The sequence below is a fragment of the Poeciliopsis prolifica genome, unplaced genomic scaffold, assembly GCF_027474105.1.
Source record: "Poeciliopsis prolifica strain line A6 unplaced genomic scaffold, Auburn_PproV2 SCAFFOLD041, whole genome shotgun sequence".
NCBI lineage: Eukaryota > Metazoa > Chordata > Actinopteri > Cyprinodontiformes > Poeciliidae > Poeciliopsis > Poeciliopsis prolifica.
In genome coordinates, this window is record NW_026562416.1 from 1,675,676 (window position 1) to 1,694,816 (window position 19,141).

At 41.8% G+C, this 19,141-nt stretch overlaps 3 protein-coding genes across 3 annotated transcripts; all 3 read left to right on the forward strand.

The window, feature by feature from the left end:
* Nucleotides 1-873: 873 nt before the first annotated feature.
* Nucleotides 874-4,568, forward strand: LOC129375772 (elongation factor 1-alpha). The gene is made up of 8 exons (XM_055055030.1): nt 874-921; nt 1,691-1,845; nt 2,595-2,774; nt 2,850-3,146; nt 3,223-3,373; nt 3,461-3,717; nt 3,793-4,027; nt 4,116-4,568. Exons 2-8 carry the CDS (start codon nt 1,702-1,704, stop codon nt 4,235-4,237), a joined length of 1,386 nt encoding a protein of 461 aa, XP_054911005.1. The 5' UTR covers nt 874-921; nt 1,691-1,701; the 3' UTR covers nt 4,238-4,568.
* Nucleotides 4,569-4,683: 115 nt separating this feature from the next.
* On the forward strand, nt 4,684-10,523 carry LOC129375771 (elongation factor 1-alpha). The gene is made up of 8 exons (XM_055055029.1): nt 4,684-4,817; nt 5,825-5,979; nt 7,225-7,404; nt 7,596-7,892; nt 7,966-8,116; nt 8,544-8,800; nt 9,127-9,361; nt 10,186-10,523. The coding sequence occupies exons 2-8, from the start codon at nt 5,836-5,838 to the stop codon at nt 10,308-10,310; spliced, it is 1,389 nt and encodes a 462-aa protein (XP_054911004.1). The 5' UTR covers nt 4,684-4,817; nt 5,825-5,835; the 3' UTR covers nt 10,311-10,523.
* Nucleotides 10,524-11,644: 1,121 nt separating this feature from the next.
* LOC129375921 (cyclic GMP-AMP synthase) lies at nt 11,645-18,798 on the forward strand. Its single transcript, XM_055055295.1, has 9 exons — nt 11,645-11,700; nt 13,031-13,151; nt 13,446-13,678; nt 13,998-14,220; nt 14,673-14,803; nt 15,320-15,464; nt 16,033-16,132; nt 16,958-17,080; nt 17,577-18,798. The coding sequence occupies exons 2-9, from the start codon at nt 13,073-13,075 to the stop codon at nt 17,977-17,979; spliced, it is 1,437 nt and encodes a 478-aa protein (XP_054911270.1). The 5' UTR covers nt 11,645-11,700; nt 13,031-13,072; the 3' UTR covers nt 17,980-18,798.
* Nucleotides 18,799-19,141: the final 343 nt, after the last annotated feature.

Below are 19,141 nucleotides of genomic sequence, written 5' to 3' on the forward strand. Positions count from 1 at the left end.
AAAAAGAAAAAACATGTATTTTTCTTTTTTGTGTAACTTTATACAAACTTTATATAAAACATGTTTTCAAGCAAAATGGAAATATATCATAAATATCAGTATTTGACGTAGTTATATGGGTTATTATTACAGTCACTTTTTAAAAAATGATAACTGTTTGAATCCATTTGGGAGAAAAATGTCTTCCTGGTTCTACTACCAATCATTTTTAAATAACAATTTAAAATTGTTATTTTGATCATTTTTGCTGTAATGTTAATACTTTTGTTATATTTTGAACTTGAGAAAATAAAGCAAGTAGACAAACTGTTCTTGTCACTAAAAAAAATCCAGAAGAAAAAATAAAAATTTAGGATTTTTTGTGGAATCTGGAAAACCTTCAAGATACCTTTTTGTTTTAAATCTACAAAGAACTACCTTCTTATTTCATTAAAATATAGTGTGCTTAACTTGTTTATTTAGCAAGTAAAAGTAAAACAAGAAAAGTTCTTGCACCAGTTCTGAGAAGAAAATGCTTCTGTCATTTTAATTGCATTTTAAAATATTTTTGAGTAAAGTAGATATTTAAAATATATAGGTAAAATGCTGGGTTGCTTATATGTTTGTAGTGAAAACGTGGATATATTTTAACTGCATCTGATCATCTCAGTGTCAGGAGTAAAGTGGAGGTGTTGTTTTGTGTATGAACTCCGAGGCCACCTGAGGAAACGCCACCACGCAAGTTTTAGTCTCCATCCGCCAGCGTGGTGACGTTTTTACAGGAAAGCGCGTGATTTGCGGAGTTTTGCGCGGAGGGAGGATGACGGAGCCTCTAGGCCGCCTCCCATGCAGTATAAAACCTCCCAGTCCGACTCTTCTCTTCCTCTTTCTGTTACCTGGCTCAGGGGCAGCAGCTTTGGCCGTGAAAACCCAGAAACACCGGTGAGTTCAGCTCTGATTCATTCATTTACCAGAAATCTCGCCGTAGGCCTCGAGGAGGCGTTTTACCCGCTAATGAGAAAAGATTCTCGGTTTATTGCTAACCGAAACACATCGGAACTTCACCTTTACTGTTATGTAACCTGTGTAGTTTTTCACCGAGAATTGGATGTTAAACGTGTGGAAAATGTTTAACGGGGTTAAATATGAGGGGAGGAATTTTTGTTTTCGTGGAGTTTAATAGTTTGGGATTAGAAAATGCGCTAAAAAGGGAGGGTATGTAGAGAAAATGAACAAAGGAGGCAGCGAAAACCCTACATCCGAGGATGCTTCGTTGGCATCTGGTCCCTCTCCTCCAGGGAACAACTGGACGGGTTTCCCAGTAACAGGTGCGGGTGTCTGGACCAGGATGGACTCTGGATATTTGGAGGTCTTTGTAACTTTATCCGACGTGGCCCAGGCAGTAACACGTGTCTCAGGCTGGCCTGGGGCCCGCTGCGGCCTAGCAGCCTCCGCCTTTTAGCAAAGCAGTCTGTTAAAGAAAAATATCAAAGTAATGTAGAAATGCGGGTTTGGAACGTGGAATTGCTCATGTTGACCCGATTTAGAGACTTTAATAACAGTACATACTCTTGTGTAATGACCGATTAAAACCGGCTTAAGCCTGTTTTGCTTCGACCGCCGCCTCCATGTTGGCTCCTTTAGCCTCTAGCTTCCCCATTAAACGCTTTAAGCTAAATGGCTAACGTGGTTTTTGCTTCTTTTTAAACAGAAACTAAGACAATGGGAAAGGAAAAGACCCATATCAACATCGTGGTCATTGGCCATGTCGACTCCGGCAAGTCCACCTCCACCGGTCACCTGATCTACAAATGCGGAGGAATCGACAAGAGAACCATCGAGAAGTTCGAGAAGGAAGCCGCTGAGGTGAGAGAAACTTTTATTTTCCTTTAATCCAACTTTTAAAGACGTTTTAGACACGTTCAAGATGGCGGCGTCGGCATGCCCAACTGCCCGGCACGAGGGGTGTAGCTGTAGCTGTGTGCGCGCACGCGGGGTGGGGCCTGCCGGCGGCAACGGCTAGTGGTGACTGTGCAGTTTATCCAGAGTAGGCCGCAGACCAGTCAACGGAAACTGGACATTATGGACCTGAAACTTACAATTTAATACAAAAGTGCTCCAGTTTAAATTGAACATTTTAAAAAAGCAAATTTTTGGTAAAAATGCTGATATGCATAAACACTGTAACAGTTTCAGTTAGAAGAACTGAATGACCTTTAAATGATCAAATTGTAAGTAAATGTTTAAAAAATTGTTTTAAATGGTTCAGAATCAATTAATTCTGTACCAAATTAGCTTAAAAATAATGAAGCTAAAGTAAAATGCAAATGTATTGTAAATAAGTGCTCTTGTATAAATATTTACAATATGTCAACTGTATACCAACAGAGCAGTTATCTGGAGATAAACTTAGACAAGTTGCCTACGATGTTCAGCTCAGGTAGTTGTTTTTAAATATTTAAACCAGGCAAAAAAAAAAACACTTAACACCATAATGGGTCTAGTACTTTACCTGTAATTAAAAGGATTATGTTAAATCCTTTAAATGCAATTTAATTTTTCTGACAAATATTTACTCTAAAATTGAAGTTAAACCAACTTTTCTTTTTTGTAAGATGGGAAAAGGCTCCTTCAAGTACGCCTGGGTGTTGGACAAACTGAAGGCCGAGCGTGAGCGTGGTATCACCATCGACATCGCTCTGTGGAAGTTTGAGACCGGCAAGTACTACGTGACCATCATTGATGCTCCAGGACACAGGGACTTCATCAAGAACATGATCACTGGTACCTCCCAGGTAAGAACCTTCAGTATTAGATTGAGTAGTTTAATTTTGGAATCTGTGAATCTCAACTGACTCTTAAATTTCCAGGCTGACTGCGCCGTCCTGATTGTTGCTGCTGGTGTTGGTGAGTTTGAGGCTGGTATCTCCAAGAACGGGCAGACCCGTGAGCACGCCCTGCTGGCCTTCACCCTGGGTGTGAAGCAGCTCATCGTTGGTGTCAACAAGATGGACTCCACTGAGCCCCCATACAGCCAGGCCCGTTTTGAGGAAATCCAAAAGGAAGTGAGCACCTACATCAAGAAGATCGGCTACAACCCTGCCGCTGTTGCCTTCGTCCCCATCTCTGGATGGCACGGAGACAACATGCTGGAGGCCAGTACCAAGGTGAGACCTCGGAACCAAATGGGAATTTGTATCTTGGGGGTTACCGGGGAAGAAAACTAACTGTGTCTGATTGTAGATGAACTGGTTCAAAGGATGGAAGGTTGAGCGCAAGGAAGGCAATGCCAACGGAACCACTCTCCTGGATGCCTTGGATGCCATCCTGCCACCTTCCCGTCCCACAGACAAGCCCCTTCGTCTGCCCCTGCAGGACGTCTACAAGATTGGCGGTAAGAAACCAGAAACAAAGTCTGTCTTGCATAATTTGAATTTACTGCAGTGAATTTGATGGTCTAAATGTCTTCGTTCTCTCCCAGGCATTGGAACTGTCCCAGTCGGTCGTGTTGAGACCGGTGTCCTGAAGCCCGGCATGGTTGTCACCTTCGCTCCCCCTAACCTGACCACTGAAGTGAAATCCGTGGAGATGCACCACGAGTCTCTAGCTGAAGCCGTGCCCGGTGACAATGTTGGCTTCAACGTCAAGAACGTCTCCGTCAAGGAAATCCGTCGTGGATACGTCGCTGGAGACAGCAAGAACGACCCACCCAAGGCCGCCGACAGCTTCAATGCTCAGGTTGGTACAGCCCACCTGATGAATAAACAAGACTGTTTTGGTGTTGTAGGTATCTAACTCTGGACTCGTACACAGGTCATCATCCTGAACCACCCAGGTCAGATCAACGAGGGTTATGCCCCCGTTCTGGACTGCCACACCGCTCACATTGCCTGCAAGTTCAAGGAGCTGATTGAGAAGATCGACCGTCGTTCCGGCAAGAAGCTTGAGGACAACCCCAAGTTCGTTAAGTCTGGTGACGCCGCCATCGTCAAGCTGATCCCCCAGAAGCCCATGGTGGTGGAGCCTTTCTCCAACTACCCTCCCCTTGGTAGGAACCTGTCTCTGTCTCATAAAACCAGTTCAATAGCTAATGTAGTATTGGTGTGTTGTCTAACATTACCTAACCTGGGTTCCAGGTCGTTTTGCCGTGCGTGACATGAGGCAGACAGTGGCTGTCGGAGTCATCAAGGCCGTCGACACCAAGGAAGTCTCCGGAAAGACAACCAAGGCTGCAGAGAAGGCCCAGAAGAAGAAATGAATGGTCGTGCAGGACATCCAACAAGAAGACGTGTGCCGGCAGCTGCGGGCCACCCCCTCCCCCATCTCGTCGTACCACCCTGGGTCATCTTCTCTGAGGCACAGCTCTCTACTCAAGGACTGGCTTATGCTGATTAAAACCCATCGCAAAAGTTTCCGCAGGAAAAAAGAACTCTGGCATTGTCGCCCAAGTCAAAAGACGGTGCCTCTTCTCAGTTCAGTTTGAGTTGGAAATGGTTTAGAACTGTATCTCAATGTTAAAAAATGCCACAAATTAATTGGAAAGAAAGCTGCTGGTAACTAATAAATAAATGTTTCTGAAAAAATTGCAATTGGCGTATTTGGCATCCTTTAGCTGGGGGTGGATGGTTGAGTCTGAAGCGGGTTGCAGCTGTTCCTGACCAGGTCGTCCACTGAGACGTCATCTCTCCAGCCAATGGCGCCTCTTAGTTTGCGTGATGGAACCAACCAAGAAGCCGCGCAGCCCTCCCTCCATGTCCACTATAAAAGCCCAACTCGGGTCGAGTTCGGTCCTTTTTTTGCCTCTTCTTTAACTCGGACCTTTTGGCTCCTGGACTAAGGTTGGTGAAAGTCTGGTTTTAACTGCATGCTGGAGTGAAAATGAGCTGGAAACTCCAGGAGTTTAAATCTCCGCTCTGCCAGTCAGGTTTAGGAGGAAACTGATTATTCTAGGAAGTGAAAGCTCTTCTGTTAGCATAGAAGAGCCTCTGAATCAAATTTAATGTGAAGCGGAAGGGAGAGAAATGACTTTGCTTTCATGGAGACGCCTAATGTCGCGCGTTCACGTTACACAACATGGCGGCGGGCTGTGCGCAACATGGAGGCCGGAGACCGGCGCACGTGGCGCGTCACTCTTCGGTGTCGTGAACGAGCACGTTTCCCCCCCAGACTGGCTCTATGGCAGGCCGTTGTGACATAAAATTGGTTCCAACTGGGTAAATGTAAATGCTTTTCAGAGAACTGGCCTTGGTTTGAGTCTCCTGAACAATTTGGTAATTTTCATTCTGATTACTAAAAATGATTGAATTCTCTGGCTGTCAAGCGGAGAGCAAATCAAACTTCCCACGGTAAAAATGGAGCCTTATCAAAAACCCCTTAAAATTTCAAAATGCAAATCTGTTTTTTCTTGTCAGAATATTTTCAGTAATGAACATTCTGACTAGTCCAGGGAATGTACAAGTTATCTGAAATAAAGCCTAAAATGATTTTCAAAATGAGTTCTATTTAAATTTGGACAAATATCAGCAGTTTAACCTGCAAGAGTTTAATCTATATATCTAAAAATGTCTTGAATTATGGTGTCAATATGTTTTGAATGATTAGCCAGAATAAAATGAGATTTGAAGCTGTTGACATGTTTCAAATAAGGGCTGCTTTAGCTACGCCTTTATAAAGTCACATAAAGCTGATATTTATTGCAGAAAAGGCTCAGCGGTAAAACCCTTGTAAGTTTGTAAAAGTCTGTGAAAACAGATTGGCCGGTCATTGAATGGGATTGATTTTAGAGGAGTTATTAAATGTGAACTCAGAGGCCTGGAAGCTGAAGCTGCGCCTCGTTTCTCTGCAGCGGCGACAGAAATGGGGAAGGAAAAAACCCACATCAACATCGTGGTCATCGGCCACGTGGACTCCGGCAAGTCCACCACCACCGGACACCTCATCTACAAATGCGGCGGGATCGACAAGAGAACCATCGAGAAGTTCGAGAAGGAGGCGGCTGAGGTCGGTTCTGTTCGGGTTCTAATCACAGTGGAGCAGAACGTTCTGAGGCGGAGGCTGCCACCTACCGTTTGAAATGTGTACTGCCTCTAACATGGGCTAAATGTGAAAAACCTAAATGAATAGAAACTTATGAACATGCATTTTTGTTCACTTGCAAATGAAATATGTGATGCAGTATTAGGGCCCTTGTGGGTAAGAAAAGTAAAATTTCACTAAAAACTATTTTTCTAGAAGAAACAAGAACATTTCTGAGCTCAAAAAGTCAGAAATTTGCTAGATTAAACACATTGAATGTTTTTAGAAAAACCATGGAAATGTCAGAGTTTCAAAAGCAGATTTCTTTTCCAAGAGTTGAAAATAATAATAATATGGCAACCTCACCAAAAAATGTTCAGACATAATTCATGCTGCTGTATCGTTCCAGATGCTACTTTAGATGTACGTTTCTTAAGAGACATTTATTAAAGTCCTGCACCTCGCACCCCACTGCATAGTCATTTCATTAAAGGCAAGCAAAGTGTTTGAGTTAAGTTTGAGTTTATTGACTTTTAAAATTGAAATTTCAGATTTTTCTGAGATTAAAAAATATCAAGTTTCTTTGAGCAAATTTTCAACTTTTCACACTTTTATGTTTCAATTTTTTATAGAAATTTTATAGCTTGATCTAAACATTTCAGAGATTTTTCAGTAAATGCTTGACTTTTCAGACAGAAATGTTCTTGTTTTTCTTGAATGTGTCAGAGGGTTTTTGACAATGAGAACTCCACAATGGCCCGCCATGAGAATGAGATTAAACTTCAAAATGAGACTTAAAGTTTTTAGGGGTCATTACTGACCTTATACTCACATTAGGTTTTGGAAAAATAATTACTTTTTGGAGTATTTTTACTGAAGTAATATCAAGTGTTAGATAAATACAACTGATAGAAATGTGTGGATGATTTTGATATTTTATGGTGCAGAAGAGGATTTTTCTTTCTGCCAAAGCAACTCAAGTCAGTTTTTCTTTTATTACGCTTCTAAGTTATGAAGAACCCAAAAATGTTAATGTACTCAGCACTCGTAGTAAATAACTGCTTAGTTCTTTGGTTTCCAGGTGTTTGATCTCATTGTAAAGCTGAGATACTTTCAGAATCTGTAAATAACTCACAATGTGTGATTTGCACGCCAGCATCACTATTCTTATATTTAAATGGGATAAGGTTTGAGATGTTCTGTGATGTTCCAGTGATGTTCTGTTCTCAGATGGGAAAAGGCTCCTTCAAGTACGCCTGGGTGTTGGACAAACTGAAGGCCGAGCGTGAGCGTGGCATCACCATCGACATCGCTCTGTGGAAGTTTGAGACCAGCAAGTACTACGTGACCATCATTGATGCTCCAGGACACAGGGACTTCATCAAGAACATGATCACTGGTACCTCCCAGGTAAGAACCCACCGTGCCAGCGTCATGCTGAGACATACTGAGAGTAGACCCTGCACTGGCAGATAACACTGAGTCTACTCCAAGATGGCCGCCCTAACTGGCCAAAGCAGTCCATGCAGATTCTATGCTTATTATGTCTGTGGCTTCCTGTGTTTGGAATATGGAAACCTAAAGTGAATGTGTCTTTCCAGGCTGACTGCGCCGTCCTGATCGTTGCTGCTGGTGTTGGTGAGTTTGAGGCCGGTATTTCCAAGAACGGGCAGACCCGTGAGCACGCCCTGCTGGCCTACACTCTGGGCGTCAAGCAGCTCATCGTCGGCGTCAACAAGATGGACTCCACCGAGCCTCCTTACAGCCAGAAGAGATTCGAGGAGATCACCAAGGAAGTGAGCGCCTACATCAAGAAGATCGGCTACAACCCCGCCACCGTCGCCTTCGTCCCCATCTCTGGATGGCATGGAGACAACATGCTGGAGGCCAGCGACAAGGTCAGGCGCAGAGTCAAAATCAGACTAATTCTCATTGCGGTCATGTGAACCAAATCCTTTTTTCTACTTGAAGATGAGCTGGTTCAAAGGTTGGAAGATTGAGCGTAAAGAGGGCGGAGCTACAGGCGTGACCCTGCTGGAGGCCCTGGACTCCATCATGCCGCCGTCCCGACCCACCGACAAGCCCCTCCGTCTGCCGCTGCAGGACGTCTACAAGATCGGCGGTGAGTGGAAGCGCTACAGCTAATAACAGAGATTAGGTTTTTTTAGCGCTTCCACTAATCTAGGTTCATTTAAACAACAACAAATTTGACACCATTGAAGGCATTTTACTGTGTCATAATATTTGTTCATTTAAATGTAGTGGATGTAGCACTTTAGCATTAGCTTCAGCTAAATACCATGTTGGTATAATTCCTTAGCCACAGGAAACGAATGTTTATGATTAGCAGTTCAGAGTTCTAACGTTTTAGTCAGTTTGTCCACCTCTATATATATAAATGCATGTCAGGAAGTATTCACACCCCAGACCACATTTATTCTAAGCCGAGTTTAGAGTGAAATAAACATAAAAAGCAGCTTATAATGTCAAGATGAAATAATATTTTCAGACATTCTGTAGATTTCTGCTCACATCTCTCTGTCTCTCAGGTATTGGAACCGTCCCGGTGGGCCGAGTCGAGACCGGCATCCTGAAGCCCGGCATGGTGGTCACCTTCGCTCCCCCCAACCTGACCACCGAGGTGAAGTCTGTGGAGATGCACCACGAGTCTCTGCCCGAAGCTCTGCCCGGCGACAACGTCGGCTTCAACGTGAAGAACGTCTCCGTCAAGGAGATCCGCCGCGGCAACGTGGCCGGAGACAGCAAGAACGACCCGCCTCTGGCTGCGGAGAACTTCACCGCTCAGGTGAGCCGCAGAACCCGTCTGCTGCACAAACAGAACCAGAACCTTTGATCAGATGCGGCCAATCTGCTGCGTTGTTCACTATTACTTGCACTCAAGTAATCGTAAAAAGATATTTGGTGAAAAGTCGACTGAGTTGCTGATCAAATTATAAATCATTTAGTATTTAGAGACCAAATAACATAATTAGAAAATAACTACAACATAAAACTGCAGGTGAATTTGTGGCTCAAAGCAGCTCACAGTGGATAAAAACAGTTACTTCAGTAAATGTATCTAGTTACGACTCTGACACTGAGTGATTCCCGTTTGTTTGGCTCCTCTTGCAGGTGATCATCCTGAACCACCCGGGCCAGATCGCCCAGGGTTACGCCCCGGTTCTGGACTGCCACACCGCTCACATCGCCTGCAAGTTCAGCGAGCTGAAGGAGAAGATCGACCGCCGCTCCGGCAAGAAGCTGGAGGACAACCCCAAGGCCCTGAAGTCCGGCGACGCCGCCATCATCACCATGGTGCCTGGGAAACCCATGTGTGTGGAGAGCTTCTCCCAGTACCCCCCACTGGGTGAGTCAGCCCCTCCACTGGGGGTCGGTTTCACACACTGGTCAAGTAACTTTATTGAAAATTCAGGTGGAATCGGCGACACTGATCTGGTAGATCTAAAAACAAATGGTGTCATGAAAATTTTGGCTTCATAAAGAATCCAATGTGGCGATGCACTGATATGAACATCTGGGCCAATATCGATATGCCATGTTACTATTTCTGTTATATAGCCAATATTTACCAACACTATCAAATATCAGCAGAGTTTGTAGTAAAAAAGACCAGAAACAGATGCTTCAAATCAGCCCAGTTTTATTTATTGATCCGATACCAATATGATAAAAAAAAATCACAAATTTTGGCCGATACCACTAGCCGGTTCCACCGGCACATCATTTTACTCATAACAAGACATTTCTTCCATGTTAAATAATCTGGCAGTTTAGCTGGTACTTTTTCATCAACATCAAATTATTATTGATTTTAAAAAGCTCCTATATCTGCAGCTATTGCTCAAAAGTTACTTCTAAGTTAGTTTTGTTTTATTTCAAGTGTACTAAGATATTTAGACTAGAAACTAAACCAACAGTAGTTGGTTAGATTTTGTGTTTCTGCAGTGTTTAATTAGCAGCAGCATTACGTTCCTACTTACCACCAGGCGGAAGAAAAAGTAGTTCCCTTCAACCCGTCTCACTAAGAAAAGATCTAAATCTTTTTGTTACTTTCTAACAAAGATAAATGATCTCAGATGACCGAATATTGAAAGTATTGATCCCTGGACTGAAGAATCGATAGTTCGGTATCAGTCCACACATCACTGGTGGCGTTTCTTTGGCTCTCAGGTCGCTTCGCCGTCCGCGACATGAGGCAGACGGTGGCCGTGGGCGTCATCAAGACGGTGGAGAAGAAGGCTCCGTCCGGCGGAAAGGTCACCAAGTCTGCACAGAAGGCCGACAAGAAGAAATGAATCTTCATGCAGGACGTCCAGCAGAAAGCCGCGGCTCCTCCTCATCCTCGCCAGCCGTCTTCCTCTCTGAGGCTCAGATCTTTTCTCAAGGACTGGATTATGCTGATTAAAGCCCATCGCAAAAGTTTCCGCAGGAAAGGAGGCTTCAACTGGAAGCTCCGGTGTTAACTAAGATGAAGCCAAAACAATAAAAATATCACAGAGTCAAACACACTTCTCCTGTTTTTATGTGCTTTTTCTCTTCTATCTGTTTACGGCTAAATATTTAGCTCGCAAACGCAACTTTGGTTCAAAACTAAATAAACTAAAATATAACTTGCAAGATAGTTATTTAATTTGGAGTTAAATATTTTGTTTAAGCTAAACACTTAGCTTTCTAATTAGCTTTAGTTCAGAGTTAAATATGAAGTTTGAAAACTAAATATTTACTTTGCTAATTACATAATTAATGTTTGGAATATTAGATATATAATTTATATTTAAATATGAAACTGTTTAAATGTTTAGTTTAAAACAAAATACTTATTCATTTAGTTTTGGCTAACTAGTTGAGAGCTAAATATTTAGTTTGTTTTGGAGCATAGATTTGGCTGAAAGCTAAATTCTTAGTTTGTAAACCAAAGATCACGCTTGCTAATTAAAATCTTTTATTTGAAATGACAACGTCCACAAAAAATTAATAATGTGGTGAAAATGCGACATTGAGAAATAAACCCTGTATTTTCTCCTATTACTGGCTGAATGTTGTTCTTCACCTTTGATTTGCAATCAGCAACTCTGTGTACAAAAAATTTTAATTTCTATTTCTTATTTTGATTTTGAGTCTAAAACAATGAAATGAAACCAAATTCAAATCAAAAAGTTTTTTTCTTAATTTAATGTGAGAAAAGTCAGGAAAGTAACCAAGAATTTGGCAAAATGGGAATTTATCTCTAAATCTAATCAAGTTATTTTTTTCCTGCCACAATTTGTTAGATTTGGGAAATTTTGTTGCTCAACCATTGAAACTGTAAAAACTAACCAATTATTATTCATTGTTTAGAGTGAAAGAAAAGCCTGTCGACATGAATGTTAAAATAAATATGAATGGGCATAAACTTTTCCACAAGAATCTTTATTTTAATCATAAAGCAATACAGCATATTTTCCACAGAATGATTTTCATGTTTGGCACTTCAGTGTTTCCGTACACTATAGTAACTGTTTTTTTTTTTTTTTTTTTTTTTTTTTTACTATAAAGACAGTTGTGATGTTTCCTGTTAGATGAAACTGAAAGCAAATCTGCTCTTCCAGCCAATCCCAGCAGAGCTCAGGTTCTGCTGAGGCAGGTTCGGCTCGGTTCCGGTTTCGGGTCAGAGACACAGCATTTTCTCAGCAGGACCAGAACCAGGTGAGTGATGCTGCCCTGTTTTCATTCATTAGTTCTGTTGAATGCAAACCTGATGTTCTGGGGTTTATAATAATTTTAATGGTTTCTAATGAATCATCCGATGGTTCGACTGGTTTTAACTGGTCCATAAAGTCCAACTGGGCCAGCTGGATGTTCTGGAGTTCAGCTGTTTAGTTAATTATCTAGAAATAATTTCCGTGTTGAGGTTGACTTTATTTAAAAAGCAGGTCATTTAAACAACATGTTTTACAAGCAGAGTCATAAAACGTTCATCATGTGATCCGAACTCAACACAATCCGTTCAGTTCTTTTTTCTTTCACAGTTTTATACATTTCTACATCCAAAAAATAAAAAAGTAAATAAACAGGAAAACTTCCTTTTCCCAACTCATTTGAATGTTTGAATTCAGGGAACGTTCCGGGATTAAAGAGCCGAACGTCTCATTGTGTCACATCGTTCCTGCGAACGCATTTTACTGCCGGCTGGCCTTTATGTACAGTCAAATTAAAAACAACATGAATTATTCAGTAGTTGCTGAATAAAGTAGAATATTTGAATCAAAGCTCAGTACTTTATTATTATTATTATTGTTGTTGTTTTTGTTATTATCATTATTATTATTCAGGGTTTTTATGACAAACCCACAGAAGTGATTCTGGAGATCTGGGTCGGACTCAGGTCCAGAGCTTGACTGGTTTGACCTGAAGAACTGGGATCTCTTTGTGTCAACTGGTAACTTTTCATTGAAGTGAACAGAAGTCACATGTAAGGGACCCCCCCCCTCCACCTCCCCCAGGGCTCCATCCCGCTGGGGTCACTGGGACCCCAGGGCTCCGTCCCGCTGGGGTCACTGGGACCCCAGGGCTCCGTCCCGGGGACCCCTTGTGTGTCGTTAACACAGAGGACACACAGCTCTACGTTACGATGTACCAGGTGACTCTGAACCCATTCAAGCACCAAACAGATGCTGAGAGCCAATCAGTTCCATGACTTTTTCCAGCTGAAAAGAAACTAAACTCAAGTTATTGTCTTGGGATGATCTAGAGTTATAGATCTAGAATCAACACACAGATTCAGTTCTTACAGCTGGAAACCAGAGATCAGCTGAAATCTGGGTTTGAACCTTCAAAGACACATAAAGACAGTTACAAAGTCAGTCTTTTATAATCTGAAGGGATTAAAGGACTAATGTCACAGCGAGGTCTGGATCGTTTATCTTTAGTTGCATCGATTATTGGACCTGTGTCTTCATAAGTCTGCAGGCGGCTGATCTAGAACGCTGCTGCTCGCAATCTCACTGCTGCCGGACGTTTTCTGCTTCCTCTGCAGATTTTTCTCTCTGAATTTTCATTTTAAGGCTGAAACGACTGAATGATGGACACAGAGGACAAACGGCCTGAGACCGTCTCTCCTGTGAGACGAAGGCCAAGAGTTCAGCAGCAAGACTCAGGTAAAACCGGAATCGTTTTCCGGCTTCAAACTACGACAGAAACCGAAGAACGGAGGAGTAAACTTCAGCCAAAAAACTGCAACATTCTGAGATTTTTCTCAGAAATTTTCCATAAAAATAGACATTTTCTGAATTTCAAATGTCAAAGTTTTCTAGAAAGAAACTCTGACTTTTCGAACTCAGAAATGTTCTTTTTTTTCTAGAAAATCCAGATATTTTTGGCATTAATTTACTCCTTTTTTCTACCTGCAATGTCCCTAACTTGGCGCTGTACTCATCACCGTCGCCCTGCAGTGGAAAGCTCCCTGTCGGTGGAGGAACCGGCTCCCATCCCTCCCGATCTGGCCCACCGGATCAAGCTGCGGGCCAAGGAGCTGAAGATCCGGCAGAAGGACCGGTCCTGGGCCGCCGAGGTGGTCAACGACTTCAAGGAGAACCTGCTGAGGTTCCTGAAGAACAGCAGCGACCAGCCGCTGTTCCAGTCGGCCGACTTCCTCACCACAGGAAGCTACTTCGAGAAGGTCAAGGTGAGGGGGAAACGGACCGGAACCGGCAGCGTTGTCTGCAGCAGTTTGACCCGGTGGGACCGCTCCGGTTCCACTGACTGGAACTGACAGTAACGAAAAACTTATTCTTCTGAGTGAAACTATCTGCCAATGAATTAAGGAATTATTGACTTCAAACAAACTCCTGCGTCTTGCTGAAGAGTCATTTGTAAATTAGTTTTGTTTCATATTCTAAAATACGTGGTAGGATTTTTTTCAGAATAACTGATAGGAGGAATAAAATTGTGTTGCCTGGTTTGGAAAGTAAATCCGGTCAGAGTTGGACTCTTTTCTCCTTCAGATCCACAACCCTGATGAGTTCGACATGATGCTGAAGCTTCTGGTTCCCTCTCGCTTCAACACCACCAAGCTGGACGCCGGCCTGTTCTACCGCATCGACCTGACCCGGCCCACGCGCACCCCCATCAAGGACTTCCTGCTGGACGACACGCTCACCCTGTCGTCCAGTAAAATCCTGGCAGAGATGTTCCGGCTCGTCCGCAAGTTCCTGAAGACCTACAGAGGTCTGTGGTTCTCCCCTACTCTACCGCGCCGACGCTAAAGGCTGAGCATCAGATTTTTGTTTCTGTTTGGGTTTTTTCTGCAGGGGGTTTGCTTGTTCTCCTCCAAACTGACTGTAGGTTCCAGTAGCTGTGTTTCTATTAACTTTAAAATTGTGCAAATTGAAAGTATGAAAATAAGTTTGCTTAACGGAAAAAATATATTTTTTTCTATCAAAAGTTTTTGGCATGTGGTGTTTTTTTTTCAGCCGTATTAAAATAGATTTATTTCAGAGAACTGCAATGGAAACAGTTTTCTCACATCAAATGAATCACATGATCAACGACCAGGTTTTACTACTGGCAGAAATGTTGAAGAAGACGACAGGAAGTGGATTGTTTGTTTTTGGACGTCTCTGCTTGGAGACGGATGTTTGAACTGTGAAGGTTCTGACTCTGGTTTCTCTCCTGTTCAGTCCTGGATCATCGCTGCCGCTGGGAGATGAACAGGAAGAAACCCAACTCTCCCGCCGTCACGCTGTCTCTGTGCCGGAGAGACAGCGGCGGGGAGGAGCTGATTTCTGTGGACGTCGTTCCAGCTCTGGAGGTAATCAACAAATCTGCTTCTTGAAAACATTTCAGAACAGAAAGTTCACTTTAATTTATCACATGATTAATTCATTACTGAGACAGGCTTACTTACTAGTAAACATTTTCCAAAGTGTGCATGATTATCTCTTCACTCCTTTATTAAAGAAGTTATTGTTCATAATTTGGTGGCAGATTGTTCAGCTTTATTGAACAAAATCTTAATAAGAGACAATTTGTCTTAAAACGTTCAAAGAGCAAGAATAGTTTTTAAACTGTTTTTAAATTGAGTTGTCTGTTAACTTATTCAATTCAGCTTTCCAGCAGGACAATCAGAGATATTATGGGATAAACTGAAGCAGATTTGTGGGTTAGAATGGCCTAGTCAAAGTCCAGACCTTAATGTAACTGCAGTTCTGTTTCCAAACATCAAAACACACCGCACTGTGCTGTTCAGTGTGGAATCGTGTTCATGACGGCTGAGTACCAGTTTCTGTGATGAGTTTGAACTGTTTGCTGCTGTTTGTGCGTGGAGGTCCAGCGCTGGCCCCCTGCGGTGAGAAACGGCCCAGAGGTGGACAGATGGCTGGGAACGAAGCTTCGGCAGGAAATCAGGAGCTTACCTTGTTACTTTGTTCCAAAAAGACAGAAAGGACGGAAACTGAGTGAAGACGCCAAAGGTCAGAAGAAGACATTTTATGTCATTACAAATTCAGATGTTTCCCTTTAGCACCATCTGGTGGTTTCAACTGGAAACACAATTTATTCACCTGACCTTTTTGGACAAGTTCACGTGTCTGGCCTCATGTTTATATTTTAACTTTTGTAAAAGAATAATTCAACTAGCTTGGGTCAAACCAGGGGTTCCCAAAGTGTGGCACCAGGCCATTTGTGGCACTTAACACAGTTTTTTGGGCCCAGCTGCAGCTCAAAAACAGTACAAATGTGGCGCTCTGGGGGGGACTTGTAATGTTTAGCATGAGAATTTCAATGACGTATTTAATTAATCTTTAATGTGTAGTAAAAAGTCTTACTCTTTTTCATTTTAATTTCATAGTAAGTAGGTCAATAAATGATTTTTTTATTCAAAAAGAAAGAATATACCACATTAATTAATTCTTCTATTAAACTTTGTTAAATACAATATTGGACTAAACATTTGGATTCAGTGAAAGAGTTAAATGTGCAAAGTGACATTAATCTGCATCCTGACCTCCATCATCTGCTTTTATGTGGGCTGTGTTTCAGAAAGCTGGAGGATTTCTTTCTCTCACATTGAGAAGAAAATCATCACGTCTCACGGCAACAAGAAGACCTGCTGTGAGAGCAGAGGCACCAAATGCTGCCGGTGAGTTCATCCTCAGATTCAGCCCACAACGTCTGGGAAATTATTTCATACAACTCTCTTAAAGGTCCCATACGAAAAGTATTAAAAACATTACTGTTGGCACATTTCTGCTTATTTACCTGCTTTTTGGAACAAACATGTGAAGACATGCAGCAGTATTGTACGTGTTTTAGAAATGAGATGAAATGTGAACGTTTCCCCACAGACTCCGGTCATTAGAGAAAATCGGCCCTGTTAGCAGCTCCAGATCTGCTGTCCACTCCTGACATCATTTAAGTTTAAGCTGCTCACAGAAAGCTGGGCTTTATCTCAGTGAACTAGCATGTTAGTCTCTTTCACAGTTTTTAAATAATCACAGTTGATGTGATCAAAGCAGCACAGATGATGTGACTCCAGATTCTGAGTCTGGGAAATATTTAGATTTTTTATGATTCAACCTACGATTAAGATTTCAGTTTAATATTCAATATTAATGTCCAAACGCAGATATTTCTGTCCAATCAGCGCCCAGTGCAGAGACACACACACACACACACACCTGATGTGTTTCACACAGTGACTGATTAAATTAAAACGCTCCTTATTTCTGTTTGGCTGTCTGACTTCTCCCGCCCTGCATCACCATGGCAACCGATGACTCAGCATCTCTGTGCTCAGCTTGTTGTTTACGTGTGAAAACCGTCTAAACCATTAAGAACAATCATTTTTGTTCTTCAAAGATTGAATTTTCTCTTTGCTGATTTATTGATCTGTCGCTGCTCTTCAGAAATGTTCTGTTTCCTCCTGTTTGAGCTGCAAGGATTGATCTGCCTCTTTGTTTCCCAGCAAACAGTGCCTCATGCTGCTGAAGTCTCTCATTGAGGGTCTGAAACAGCGCTATCCCAAAGAGTTGGAGGATCTGTGCTCGTACCACGGCAAGACGGCCTTCCTGCACACGCTGTCCACCAGGTGCTGACCAGACACATCAGTCCAGGGTTAAACCCAAACACTGCGGCTGCATAAAGCATTCCTTCTCTTTGATTATTACACTTTTGTATATGAAACAATCTGAAAAGTGTGGTGTGCATTTATTTTCAAAATTAAAATTATTTTCAAGCTTTCCCATGTCGAGACTTTCAATTTGTCTTAAAAATGTGTCCAAGACATTTAAATTTTTTTTAGATATTTCTGACACTTTTCATAATTTCCTTTGTTTTATATTCATTGATTGTATTAGTTAAGTCATTGAAATTTTTTTAACTGGACAAATTACTCATTGTCCAAGAATAGATAAAAATTCAGGAGGATTACAGAAATGAATGTGTGTTGCCCCACCAAACAAATCAGATTTAAATTGACAAGAATGAAAGATTTATATGAAAGGCTGGAGAAATAGTAATAAAGACAATGTTTATGCACTTCTTGGTTTATCAATAATTTATTATTTATGAATATTTCCTGTCAGGTATGATGATTCCTCCTGGGCTCCTCAGCAGCTTCCCACCTGCTTCCTGCAGCTGGTGGCTGCGCTACAGGACCACGCTCGCAGAGGCTCGCTTCCTCACTTCTTTGTTCCTGAGAGCAACCTCTTCGCAACAGCCATGTTTCCTCGCAGAGCCCAGGAGTTCCTAGTCAAAGTCCTGGAGGAGCAGATGAAGGAAGGTCTGCCGCTGCTGAGGCCTCCGCCGCTTCTTCCTTCTCTGAAACCAGTTACCATCGGAACCACAATGAACCCAGAAGAACTTCCTGAAAAAGTTGAAAAAATCAGTGGGTTGAAAAAATCCCACCCACTGATTTCATTCGATTGGCTGAAGCTCGTCTTGGTGTTTGTTGTAGTTGTGGTCTTTGGCTTTTCAGTTTTTAACTAGGCCACTGGTGTCCAGAGTCAGTCATCAAGGGTCTCTATGCTGGTTCAACATTCCTGAATCTAATGATGGTTCATCAGCTGAACTTTATGACGTTCTGAGGAATGAGTCGGAGCATTTCAATCAGCAACAGAAAAAACATGTCAAATTAGCTGCATCTCCATTAATTATAAAATTTAGCAAATAGGAATTACGAAAATGAATTTGTTTAATGGAAACACGTCAATTTCGAAAAACCTGAAATGGGTTTTTGGTTGAGGTGGTTCCTGACCTCAACTAAGTATTGAAATTTGTATAATTCACAGAACTGAAGTTGAAATGCTTTTTTTTTGGATCACACGAGTCAGATGATCAACAACAGAATGTTACTACTGGTGGAAACGACAAAGAAGACAACAGGAAGTAGTGGGAGGATGACCTTTTAATAAATCTTTGTGTGAATAAACTTATTCACATATGATTTTAAATGTGTTTCTTATTTAGTGGAAACACCGCAACTGCGAAATACCAACAAAGTTTTAATCACATTTTTAATGGAAACGCAGCTAGTGGCAGAGGCCCTTGAGGACTGGAGCTCGTCACCCTTGAACTAGACCAAAACATGAATGAAGTAATAGAAATCGGGCAGAAATACAGAAAAAAATATTTCAAACTGTTCATTTAAATTTCTGTGTATTTTAGTCACTAATCAGATATAACATTATGATTATTGACAGGAGAGGTGAATAAGACGAATCATCTTGTGAAAAGGTTTTTCTCAAACTTGATGTTACAGGTAAAAGTTTTGGTCATAATAAAATGCCTGATTCCTGTTTGTGTTGCAACATTTCAGATCTCTGCAGATCTTAATGGAAGAAGGAGCAGCTTAGCCAGCGCTAGCCCCAAGTTTACATACAATTTCTTAATCAAAATGGGAATCCTGCATACAGATACACATACATGGATTTATAAACATGCACATATCCATGTGTGCATAGACACTAATAAATTAATGAATACACTATCAATTAGTATGTTATTCTATGGGTTTTTTTCAAATTCCAACCGACATAAATTTGCTTTTGGATAATTTCATTATTTATTTATGTCTGACAACCTCAAAACCTCAGAACAAAGAGCGGTTGCATCATGTGCAAAAATCTAAATAAAAAGGTTTTTGACTAAT

Coding starts and splice junctions, on each gene's coding strand:
- LOC129375921 (XM_055055295.1), top strand. CDS start 13,073: ATGATGGACACAGAGGACAAACGGCCTGAGACCGTCTCTCCTGTGAGA. Junction 13,152..13,445: donor AGTTCAGCAGCAAGACTCAG/GTAAAACCGGAA, acceptor GTCGCCCTGCAG/TGGAAAGCTCCCTGTCGGTG. Junction 17,081..17,576: donor CTGCACACGCTGTCCACCAG/GTGCTGACCAGA, acceptor ATTTCCTGTCAG/GTATGATGATTCCTCCTGGG.
- LOC129375771 (XM_055055029.1), top strand. CDS start 5,836: ATGGGGAAGGAAAAAACCCACATCAACATCGTGGTCATCGGCCACGTG. Junction 8,117..8,543: donor GGACGTCTACAAGATCGGCG/GTGAGTGGAAGC, acceptor TCTGTCTCTCAG/GTATTGGAACCGTCCCGGTG. Junction 8,801..9,126: donor CGGAGAACTTCACCGCTCAG/GTGAGCCGCAGA, acceptor CTCCTCTTGCAG/GTGATCATCCTGAACCACCC.
- LOC129375772 (XM_055055030.1), top strand. CDS start 1,702: ATGGGAAAGGAAAAGACCCATATCAACATCGTGGTCATTGGCCATGTC. Junction 3,147..3,222: donor TGCTGGAGGCCAGTACCAAG/GTGAGACCTCGG, acceptor GTCTGATTGTAG/ATGAACTGGTTCAAAGGATG. Junction 4,028..4,115: donor CTCCAACTACCCTCCCCTTG/GTAGGAACCTGT, acceptor CCTGGGTTCCAG/GTCGTTTTGCCGTGCGTGAC.